General features: G+C 35.3%; 1 protein-coding gene across 1 annotated transcript in view; it reads right to left on the minus strand.

Annotated features, from left to right (window-relative positions):
* Positions 1–13,469, minus strand: part of LOC125682179 (uncharacterized) — a 90,748-nt gene that overhangs the window by 38,420 nt on the left and 38,859 nt on the right. Inside the window, 5 exon segments of the mRNA XM_048922597.2 lie at positions 47–212; positions 2,654–2,785; positions 4,721–4,867; positions 7,169–7,285; positions 9,565–9,814. Of these exon segments, the coding sequence (XP_048778554.2) occupies positions 47–212; positions 2,654–2,785; positions 4,721–4,867; positions 7,169–7,285; positions 9,565–9,814 (812 nt within the window).

Genomic DNA, 13,469 nt, shown 5'->3' on the forward strand with positions numbered 1-13,469 from the left:
ATCCATGGTCCACATAGCCCTAACTACTACAGTTTAAACAACATACTTGAATGACTTGAACATGTCCTTGAGTTGAAGTCCTGGTGAGTTTAGTATGGCCTCCAGTAAGGAGGGAGTGAACAGCATGCGGGTTATGGCATGGTCTTTAATGAACTGGCACAGAAGGGGCGGGTCATATATCACTGTGTTTGGAATGATATACATTGGAATTCCTGGTCAAAGAAAATTGCCTAAAATAGTTTATTTAAGAACAAAGCACCTATAGATGTTCAAATTTCCATTCTTTACACTAACAGCTATTTGAGCTTACTGCTATAATAAATCAGTAGATAGGAAGCTCCCTTAGCAATATATGGGTTGCCCCATTTCAAGGCATTTAAAAGCAAGTTCTTTAATCAAGAGAGCTTTCAAAGATACAGACAGAAAACCATTCATATAACAAATTATTATAAAATAAAATCTACAAAAGTGAACAAGTGGCAATCAAGGGACATAATTGTGGTAAATAGTGGATGTATTAATTTAGGGTGGCTGACATTTCGAATACATAAACATATGAAATGAAACCAAGTTGCTTCAAAATGGAAAAACATTGGAGTGAGACAGATGTGAATCTCATGAAAATGTCTTATGTAATATTGTACATGTAGATCTACTGTTGGTTTGTTGTTTTTGTGACGTAAAGTGAATGAAAGATGTAGATGAATAAAGCCCTTCCAATACTGCATGCTTGTCCATTGTATATGTAACAGGAACGGAAAACTGCAAAAACAAAAAAACAAAACAAAAAATTTCGAACCCAGGCCCCCCGAATTTCTAGTCAGGTGCTCTACTGCTTTAACTGAGCTATCTGGCCACTCATTAGGTGATCAACACATCTGACTGCCACATTCCTCCCTCCTTAAATGTCTTCACATACTTCGTAATAAATACAGGTTTTTAGCATATGCAATACAGCTTACATTACAATAGCCGTATCAGCCCTGCAGATCCGTATCAGACCCCCTTGCGGAGCCCCTCTATCCGGAACTCCTCTGGTTTTTCCCCACTTCAATATTTAGCCCTCTGGCTGATATTGGTGTCTCGGGCTGATACAGGATGTGATATGGAAATGGGTATGTGTTATTCTCTATTGATGATACTGGGATAGAATGATTTAATAGGATTACACTATATGTATTGATGATACTGGGATAGAATGTGATTATACTATATGTATTTATGATGCTGGGATAGAATGATTTAATATGATTATACTGTCTGTATTGATGATACTGGGATAGAATGATTTAATATGATTATACTGTCTGTATTTATGATACTGGGATAGAATGACTTAATATGATTATACTGTCTGTATTTATGATACTGGGATAGAATGTGATTATACTATATGTATTTATGATACTGGGATAGAATGACTTAATATGATTATACTGTCTGTATTTATGATACTGGGATAGAATGTGATTATACTATATGTATTTATGATGCTGGGATAGAATGATTTAATATGATTATACTGTCTGTATTGATGATACTGGGATAGAATGATTTAATATGATTATACTATATGTATTTATGATACTGGGATAGAATGTGATTATACTATATGTATTGATGATACTGGGATAGAATGTGATTATACTATATGTATTTATGATGCTGGGATAGAATGTGATTATACTATATGTATTGATGATACTGGGATAGAATGATTTAATATGATTATACTGTCTGTATTGATGATACTGGGATAGAATGATTTAATAGGATTACACTATATGTATTTATGATACTGGGATAGAATGATTTAATATGATTATACTATATGTATTTATGATACTGGGATAGAATGTGATTATACTATATGTATTGATGATACTGGGATAGAATGATTTAATATGATTATACTGTCTGTATTGATGATACTGGGATAGAATGATTTAATAGGATTACTCTATATGTATTTATGATACTGGGATAGAATGTGATTATACTATATGTATTTATGATGCTGGGATAGAATGATTTAATATGATTATACTGTCTGTATTGATGATACTGGGATAGAATGATTTAATATGATTATACTGTCTGTATTTATGATACTGGGATAGAATGACTTAATATGATTATACTATATGTATTTATGATACTGGGATAGAATGTGATTATACTATATGTATTTATGATGCTGGGATAGAATGATTTAATAGGATTATACTATATGTATTTATGATACTGGGATAGAATGTGATTATACTATATGTATTGATGATACTGGGATAGAATGATTTAATATGATTATACTGTCTGTATTGATGATACTGGGATAGAATGATTTAATAGGATTACACTATATGTATTTATGATACTGGGATAGAATGTGATTATACTATATGTATTGATGATACTGGGATAGAATGATTTAATAGGATTACACTATATGTATTTATTATACTGGGATAGAATGTGATTATACTATATGTATTTATGATGCTGGGATAGAATGATTTAATATGATTATACTGTCTGTATTGATGATACTGGGATAGAATGATTTAATATGATTATACTGTCTGTATTTATGATACTGGGATAGAATGACTTAATATGATTATACTATCTGTATTTATGATGCTGGGACTACCTTTGAGGAGGGGTCTTAGCATTTCCCAAGTGAAGAAGATGTTACATGCTTCTCTGTCCTCTGTCTCATAGGGAAACACGATGTGTCTGTGATGATAGGAGAACACGGAGCCTCGGTGAGGACACATAATTCCTGTCCAACAAAGCAAAAATGCATCTCCTTTATGACATGCAAGTACAATGTACATGAGTTATTCAATAATAGATATGTGCATTTTTAGATGTACTGGTAACCACTGGTACATGAGGATACCCAACATTACATCCCCCCCCCCCCCCCCCACTTCTCTAATAGTCCATAATCCTATTTCTAGTGATATTAGATTGGTTGTTTTAAAATATTCTAATAATCAATCATATTACATATCAAGACCTATTCCATTTGGAAAATGGGGGGGGGGGGGTGTCTCATCAAATTAAAACTAGAACTGTCCTTTCGGGACTGATACTCCCCACGGGGCACACTATATAATGGATAAAAATAGACTCCTCAGATCAAACCAGAAGTTGTCTAGTCAAATGGTCATCTAGTATATTATTTTTTTTTTTAAATTGAAAATGTTGCTTTAAAAAAAATCAATCAATCAAATATTTTTGGTGATTACCAATAAATAGGATTTTCAGAGAATTTGATTGTTTATTATCATTTCTCTTAATATGGTACATGTTTTAAAAATTGCTAGAGTATGAACAACCCCCACCCCAACAGAAAATGGAAATATTCATACATTCACTATAAATCAAAATGTATGTAAAAGGTCCGATTCAAACTTTTTAATTTTATTTTGAAATATTCTCCAGACGAAGAGACCCCCCCCCCCCCCCCCCCAGAACAATGTATTTACAAACGTTTGAATCAAATCTCTTCATGAATTTTTAAGATATATTCCTTCTAGTTTAAAAAATGATTATGTCCATAAGTAGAAAAAAGCCTGTAAATAAAAGAAAAATTGTCCAATCAATATGAAAATACCAGGTGTACATCTGCATATGGTGAGTAATGTGTGTACAAATTTTCAGAAAAATCCATGCACTAGTTTCTTAGAACATGCAAGGACAAAATCATGTCTACAGACAGATGGATGGACAGAAGGACATGTTGATTCCTTCGTTTGTGGGGGTGGGGGCATAGTTAAATTCCTTGATCCATCCACCGAGTATATCCACCAGACCACAACTAGACTGGCAGTGGTGGTGAAACATACGGCTGACGGCTTGATTTTCTTTCCTTCCATAAACAGTATATCTTGCATATATACAATGCATAAAGAACAAAAATTATTAATTCAGACAGCTGAGTATTTGCTTACAGCAGATATGATTACATAATAGTGAAGTCTTAATTTGAGCTCTTGACCCTATGGACAAAGAATCTGTAACATTTCTAATGAACTCCAATATTTTTTCTGCTTTAAAATTTTCACAATGCAGGGACATGAAATGAAATGAAACAAGAAAATAAGTAATTTCTAAGCATTAATTAGACATACATAACATAAGTTCCAAACATTGTAAATTAAATTTTGTAAAAATTCAAAAGCTGCAATATTTGCAAGATTCAATATACTTGAATTCTCAGAAAATTACATAATATTCAAATAATCTAAATGTTCAAATAAAACTTCAAACAAAAATTGAAATCAATTTTATTTTGATTAAATTAAAAAAAAATAACCCTGAAATAAATTTTTCAAAGAATATTGCATAACACAGTTGGATATTGGTCAAGACAAGTTTTGCAACAGGGGCTGTTGCATAATATGTAAAAGGTATAGAAATTGAAGACAGACTATTGATCTGAGGAATATATAGTTGTTTTTCGTTGCCTTGGAACTCTAGCTCAGGTAAAGAAAGATAATAAAATTTTAAATTTTTAACCAAAACAAAATCCATGTATTAGAATTTTAGAATAATTCTCTCTGATTATATAATTTAATGAGTATGAGTACCAAATTTGAAGAATATTGCATTATTTAGTATTGTGGAAGCTAGAATATGCATAAAGAAAAGGTCGTGAGCTGTTGATGAAAATCTTGTGAATTTTCTACTCGGTTGTCAGTTTTCATACCCTTGGGGCGTCCTGTAGTTCCAGACGAGTAGACTATGTAAGCAAGATTGTCCAGTGATAAATCGAACGTTTCATTTTTGTAGGCTTCATTTTCTTTTTCTTGTCTCATCTGCCAACCACCATCCAGTAAAATGATATTTTCTACTCCTAAAAATGTTACCAAAATTACAATTTCAATATCTTCTCGATATCTTACACTGATACTCCTAAAAATGTTGTCAAAATTACAATTTCAATATCTTCTCGATATCTTGCACTGATATTCCATACATGTCCAAGACCGAGTGTAATGTCGATATCGACGACATCGACAATATCGTGTCGATATCGTTTCGATATCAACCACATGGACTTTTTGTAATTGACTGAGATTTGTGAAATAATTAATATTGAAAATTTACCACAGACTAACTATCATGTAGATATCGACGATATCGGCAATATCAGTTTGATATCGTATCGATATCGATAGTTGTATGGATTTTGTTGTTGAAGTCAATCATCATAAATGACGATGGGTACTTTGTCGATATCGACAAAACTGTTCCGATATTGTATCGATATCGATCGTGTTTCGTGAATTTATTAAGGATTCTGCCCGAGGTTCATGCAGATGTTTAGATTTAACTCCAAACAATGTATTTATAATCATAAGCACAAGTTTAAAGAAGGACAGTAGCAAAAAACTTCACAACCAACTGCTTACCAATCCTGATTCGATATCGATATGATATCGTCGATATCGACAGTTATAGAAACTTAATCAATTTAGAATGCTTAAACACATGCACATCTATGAAAAAAACAGTGGCAAGGATGGTCACAAAAAAACTTATAAATATCATGGTTCGATATCGACATGATATCGTCGATATCGAAGATATCGACAGCAAGGGATACTTTGTTAATGCAAATTACCTAAACATCTGCACAATTATCAGAATGATGCAGGCAAGGACATGCACAACCATTTGTTTTACAATCATGATTCGATATCGACACAATATCGTCGATATCGACAACAAGGGAATCTCAGTCAGTGTTAAATTTATAAACAGACACACACCAATGAAGAAGTATAGTTGGTAGAATGTCACAACAAAATCTTGAAACGGTAACGATTCGATATCGATATGATATCATCGATATCGACAGTAAGGGGAACTCATTTAGTGCAACATACAGGTAACTCTCGAATTATCGCCACTCAATTCATCGCCATTTTCGTTATAACGCCGCATTTTTCTAGGAACATTTTTCCTGTTACTTAAAACTCTCGTTAAAACGCCAAATTCGCTATCACCATTTGCCACAGTGTTTTCATTACAAAAGTCTATTTCAACATGTTAATTATCTCGATAAACCGCCATAGGTGCACATGGTCAGTGAAGCAGTAAATTGGTCATTATCGATCTCCGGCGTACACCTGGACAGAAGGATCCCAGTAATTGCTGTACATATTGAATGAACAAGAAAATTACTCGAGATGAACTGTAGTCAAGTTGTTTATACATCATAGAAACACATTTCAATTTAGCTATGGCTTCGCCACGAAAGAGGGTCCTGTTAAATTTCGATGAGAAAAAATCATTAGTACCAAGGACATCATCCAAAATGTACCCATCAGGATATTGCAAATCATTTTTTTTTTTTGTTTTATGGGAAAAGTCTATAAAAAGAAGGACAGTGGGCGACATCTTAGCAGCAAAGGATGCAATTCTTGCAGACCATGACCCAATCTCTGAAGGCTCGCCTGCCAGGAAACGGCACCGCAGTGCACTTAATACTGACTTAGAAAAGGCGTTGTTTATGTGGTTTACGCAAGTCAGGACAAAAGATAACTCTTACATATAAAAGAACGGTAACTCTATTTCTTCAAGATGGCAGTAATTCAATTCATCGCCAAATTCGTTATAATGCCATGATTTCATAAGAACAAAAGGTGGCAGTTTATCGAGAGTTGACTGTAGCGAAATTTATACACAAGTGTAAAGAAATATAGTAGCTAGGACAGTCATAACGAATTGTTTAACAATATTGATTCGACATCGATTTGATATCATCGATATCGACATATCACCATGTCTTGGACAGAACTCTGATATTCCTAAAAATGTTGTCAAAATTACAATTTCAATATCTTCTCGATATCTTGCACTGATATTTACACCCTCGGTTGACAATGACAAAATCAGCTTAGGCTGTACAATATATTTTATCATTTCAAGAAGACAAGACAATGAGGAGAAATTTCTCACGATACAAAAATCTTCTTACAAAGATTGTTTCCTTTCAATATTCACCTAAACTCCACCTCGTCATCAGATTCAGTAAACCAACCAAGTCAAAGAATTTACGAAAATTTTATCACAATGAATAACAATAAAAGAAGACACGCAAGTATTCTGAAATTTTTGTGTAATACTGACCACGTGGTTTTAATCTTACCTTCGATATTGCTAAGAAGATCTGGGGAGGTAATGACTGCCACTGGTTCGGCATCTTTCAGGACAGACCCAAGCAACGATGCAGGGTAAGACACATCAAGAGGTAGATAGGCACCACCTGAGAGAAGGAATCCAAAATATGTAGGCCTTAAATAACAACAGGCGCATGGGCCACAACACTCATCCGAGTTAACTTGGCCTGTTCTTCAAAGAAAGATTTAAAAAAAAAAGTTTTTCCTGTTTAACTGGGTGGGGGTCATTGGTTTCAGCAACTTTGAATCTGCATTACTCGGGGATGCCTATAAACATGGCTATTCGTGGCCCACCTGTTCATAAGATGAAAATTTTCAGTCATTTTCCTCTACATTCCCCTGTAAAACTCTGATCCCCTCACCCTACTCCCGAGGCCACATATTTTTCTCTATATTCCCATGTAAAACTTTTATCCACTCCCGAGGGTACAAATAGAAAAAACTTCATTATGAACTTTCTGAGGATGCTTACATATCAATAGCCTAGGATTAATTGCTGTTTCCGAAAAGAAGAGTATATATATTATATATATATATATATATATATATATATATATATATATATATGCCCATGCAAAACTTTGATCAGTAGGGGGCCCCATCCTACCCAGGGGACAATGACCTGAACAATTTTGAATAGTCTTTTCTGGTCCAGTGGTACTTGAGAGGAAGATTTGATGCCACCATATTTTCACAATTTCTTAATCATTTCCCCTTTGAAAATGATTATGTAACTCTTCATTTGAACAGCTTTGAATCCCCTTTACCCAAGGATGTTTTATGGCAAGTTTGGTTGAAATTGGTTCCGCGGCTCAGAGAAGACGTCGAAAATGTATAAACTTTACAGACATTAGACGACCAGACGGATGCCAGACAACAGGTGATCTGTTTTAAAAGCTCAAGTGAGCTAATGATTGTTCTGTTTCCGTTAATCCAATCAATTCTGAATTTTGCCCCCTTTCCTAGAATACCTGTCTTTCAATACATGATTGGATAAATATTGCTTTGGGGTTGAATCTTGTAATAATTTCATAGACAGTTTATATCGAAGCATATTGAACAGTTGTTAATGTTAATTTACCCTGGACTTACTGGAAATTGTGGTCAGAATTCAGAATACTTATTTATATACTCTTTTAAAAGGTAGTTCGGAAAACAAGACATGTTTGTGAAACACTGATGCCCCTGTATGGCAGCAAAAGAAAGGTCCTGTCACAAGAAATACACGTGTAAAATATGAAAACTCTATCGCTAACCCTTCAAAAGTTAATATTGGTAGGACTTCATTTGTCAAACCGGCGTACGCCGAATGCGCCGCTGGACCTTTGGTTACCCGGCTTGTTGCTTCATTTGTCCGGGAAAGGTTCGCCGGCGTACGCCGATCTTGCCGGTTTAGAAAGACCGGCGTGGAATTCGCCGATTTTTCAAGAATGGCGGAAAGCTCACGGTAAGATGATGTTATGAGATGAAAAAATGTAGATATTTGTTAATAGATCGGCATGTTCGTTGATTGAATGCATTGATTAAATAAATGTTCATTCGTAGCTTTAATATAACGTTTAATTCCTCTATACTGCACAACTTTGCTCATATATGCGAAGTATACTGAGGTTGCACAATGCATTACTTATCATGCTGGCAGATGAAAAGAAATTGTTAAGAAACTACGAAAAAATCTGTATTTCGTTGTAACAACAACATGTTCATCCATGTTTGTTTCACGCCGGTTTACTTCATTTGCCTCTTCGCTGTTTTACGCCGGTCATATGACCGGCGCATTTCGGCGTACGCCGATCTTGGACAAATGAAATCCGCCTACGTTTTTTTCAAAAGTAGGTCAAACTCCAAGGTGTTAAGGTCAAAAAGTTCGGTACCAAAAAATCTTGTCACAAGAAATACACATGAAAATTATGAAAGCGACAGCGTTGATCGTTCAAAAATTATGGCCAAGGTTATTTGTTTCAAAAGTTAATCAAAAATTTTACTACCTATAAAGGAAATGTCTTATGACAAGGAATACACATGTGAATATGAAAGCCCCATCACCATCCATTCAAAAGGTATGGCCAAAGGTTATAGTTTTTGCGAGCACACAAACAGACAGGGCCGAATCTCCATTTCCTACTGACCTACCCTAATAGTGTCTTGGATGTTAGCAAAAACACAATTCAGTTTATATTTTTGGCCGAACTTTCACATGGTATCCAGATTTCGGTATTCTGGGGGGGGGGGGGGGGGTATTCAATAAGTAAGTTGCTGGGGATCTGCAATTACTGTTTGCCTGTGAACATCAGAGCAACAAGAAACACATTTGTTTTGAGAGCCGAACAATGCAAGTTTGGGGGGGGGGTGTTAAAATTCCTACCTGCTTTCAAAATGGCGATGTATGTAACCGTGAACTCGATGCTTTTGTTGAGATATATTCCCACACAGGAATCTGCTTTAACACCTGTTCTTTTTAGAGATTTGGCCAGGATATTAGAGTCACTGTTTAAATCTCGATAGGTCAGTTGTCTTCCTCCAGCTTCAACAATAGCAATTTTGTCTGGTGTACTGTCTGCCTGCCTGACAAACATCTCGTGGAGGAGGCCCTCTTTCTCATATTCCATTTTCGTCTGTAATCAAATTTATTTAAAATTCAGAAAATTCCATGGTAAAATTTACATGTATGAGCAGTCAATAGAAATTTCATATCTTGAAAAGATTAATACGGAAGCTCATTGAGGCCAGTTCAACAGAAAAATAAATTTCTTTTGGGTTTAAACGCAATAATTAATGTTTGTAATTCAACGCTATGTTATTTGTTTATTTACATTTTTTATAAGTGGCGAGCTCTTGATTTGGTGATGGCAATGGACATAGACACGCTTATCCATTTCTATTTCTCAATTGGATTAACTTATAATGAAATAGTAAGTTGCCTAGCTTTACAGCATCAGGTACTTCTTTGCGAACGCACTGAAAAGAAGGCTTGCTGCTATGAACTTATACAGGAGAAAGAATAAGTCTTCCTTAATCAGGGTTTCTGCATTCCTTTCCAAATTAATTCTTAAAAATGGCATGCAAAGCGGGTATCGATGGGTGCACCAGCGATGTTTGCTAGCCGGATACAGGTTATCTAGAGAAACACTAGCAGGTCTCCTTTCTATTCTTGATCCAGAGGGAGTTGAATTGAGAATACGGAAAAGACCCCGTCGCAGGGAGTATTATGCAAAGGGACCTAATTATTTGTGGCATGTCGACTCGTATGACAAATTAAAGAATTATGGGATTTGTATAAATGGTTGCATTGATGGCTACTCCAGGAATATTATATGGTGTGAAGTAATCCATTCGAGTAGCGATCCTCGCATTGTTGCTGGACATTTCATTTCATCGGTTGAAAAAATTTCAGCATGTCCAAGAAAAGTAAGAGGGGACCGTGGTACAGAGAATAAGGATATTGCAGAAATGCAGAGTGCTTTAACAAGCAAAAATTATTGCGTTTAAACGCAATAGTTTTTGCGATTAAATGCAAAGAAGATTGCGTTTAAACGCAAAACTGTTGGCAAAACCATTGCGTTTAAACGCAAAACCCACTGCGATTTAACGCAAAAGATTGCGTTTAAATGCAATAACTATTGCGTTTAAACGCAAAAGAAATTTATTTTTCTCTTGAACTGGCCTCAATGAGCTTCCGTAGATTAAAACTAAATGTACATATAAAACCAAGAAAATAGAAGGGGGAAAATTGAATGAATTTGTTGTATGACAATTTCCATGGAAAAGATTAAAACAAATTTTTGGTGCAAGTGTAGATAAAACAACAGAACATCTTCCAATTACCAAACAGTGCTGAAAACTAACACGAGTAAAATTCAAACATTGGAATGATGTGAGATTACCTGTAGTACTCGCTGTGAACAGTGTCTGGAGCTTCTTCACTCAGGTTGTCCTCGTTTTAATATTGAGATAAACTTTATCCCGAGAAATTGTTGATTTTCATTCAAACCTTTGCTTTTATCCCTAAGCATTAATGTAAATGATGCAGAGCCCAAAGTCCACTGATAATAGGGTAAAAAGATAAAGTGCAATGTTTAGACAAGTATGACATCAACTTATTTACTCAGTCAGATGATCTTTTGCGCATCTATTAACTGGCCATGAAATGTAAATACCAAAGGCTTATGAGCTACTTTGCTTACCCGAGTAATTTTGGTTTTACGATGATGGAGGTAAAAAAAAAAATGAAATGCCCCGGTAATATGGTCCCTGCCAAGTCACAGTCCACATGATGTTCCATCTGTTTATTTATAGATAATGCTTTTCGCAAACTTGAGACTTTTCGTTATTCTTTAGATCACATGACAGCTACTTTGACAATACGAACGTCCACTGTTTCTGTGTTTACAAAGTTATATTTAGATAAACAGGTTACACTCGAGTAGAGAGCTCACTTTACCGTAGAGAGCTCGATCCCGACGTGATGTTAAACATAGGATAGCAACTGTTCCTTCTCTAAGCACCTGGCAATAGATGTAAAGGTCCCGGATCTTTCGGATACCGGTATGACCTCTCGTATCACGGTAGGCATTGATACAAAGTGCTAGGGCCGTAAGCGCTATGTATAAATAAAAATTTGTGGCACTTCACCTAAAGCTGGTGACGTCTCAACACAAGTGAAAAATCCTTGACGGGACGTAAAACAAACACTGGGAACTCACTCTCAGATAACCAAATCTTCCCAGTCTCAGATAACCAAATCTTCCCAGTCTCAGATAACCAAATCTTCCCAGTCTCAGATAACCAAATCTTCCCAGAGACAATGTGTGCATCGAAAGAAACTTGTTTTGCATTGTGATATAAAATTCTTAACTAACAATGCATAAAACAGATGGATTCTAAAACAAGTCATATCAGACGATGAAATTTTTACGCATTTCGTTTTTAGAATTTTTGCTATTTAAACCTGAAAGATTAAAGATTAATTAATATTCATTGGATTGTGATTATGCTGTATCTGGGTAGAAAACTGTGCTCACTGTTGTAACAATGGAAAACTGCTCACTGTTGTAATAATGGAAAACTGTGCTCATTGTTGTAACAATGGAAACCTGCACTCACTGTTGTAACAATGGAAAACTGTGCTCATTGTTGTAAAAATGTGCTCACTGTTGTAACAATGGAAAACTGCTCACTGTTGTAATAATGGAAAACTGTGCTCATTGTTGTAACAATGGAAAACTGTGCTCATTGTTGTAAAAATGTGCTCACTGTTGTAACAATGGAAAACTGCTCACTGTTGTAATAATGGAAAACTGTGCTCATTGTTGTAACAATGGAAAACTGTGCTCACTGTTGTAATAATGGAAAACTGTACTCACTGTTGTAATAATGGAAACCTGTGCTCACTGTTGTAATAATGTAAAACTGTGCTCACTGTTGTAATAATGTAAAACTGTGCTCACTGTTGTAACAATTAATGGAAAACTGTGCTCATTGTTGTAAAAATGTGTTCACTGTTGTAACAATGGAAAACTGTACTCACTGTTGTATCAATGGAAAACTGTGCTCATTGTTGTATCAATGGAAAACTGTGCTCATTGTTGTAACAATGTAAAATTGTGCTCACTGTTGTAACAATGGAAAACTGTGCTCACTGTTGTAACAATGGAAAACGGTGCTCACTTGTTGTAACAATGGAAAACTACTCACTGTTGTAACAATGTAAAACTGTGCTCACTTGTTGCAACAACGGAAAACTGTGCTCACTGTTGTAACAATGAAAAATGTGCTCACTGTTATAAAAATTGAAAACTGTAAGATCCGTTCTACAAGGAGAAGATCCACTCTACTAAACTCCCGTAAGATTCGTTCTACTGAAGAGTGTTAAATCTGCTGATCCGCTCTACTAAAGAGTGTAAAATCTGCTGATCCGCTCTACTAAAGAGTGTAAAATCAGCTGATCCACTCTACTGAAGAGTGTAAAATCTGCTGATCCGCTCTACTGAAGAGTGTAAAATCTGCTGATCCGCTCTACTAAAAAGCTGTAAAATGATAAAATATGTTCTTCCAGTTACCTGTATTCTGCGTTCTACGAAAGACAAGATCAGTTCTACTACTTGCTACAAGATATTTTCTTAAGAAGAGCTCTAGGATTCGTTCTACTAAAGAGCTAAAAGATCTGATCTACCCCCCTCCCAAAAAAACCCCGCTCTAATGAAGAGATGCAAGATCCTTTCTACCAAAGAGGTATAAGGTCCATACTTCCAAAGCACTGGAAGATCCGTT

The sequence above is a fragment of the Ostrea edulis genome, chromosome 2 (genome assembly GCF_947568905.1).
Source record: "Ostrea edulis chromosome 2, xbOstEdul1.1, whole genome shotgun sequence".
Taxonomy (NCBI): domain Eukaryota; kingdom Metazoa; phylum Mollusca; class Bivalvia; order Ostreida; family Ostreidae; genus Ostrea; species Ostrea edulis.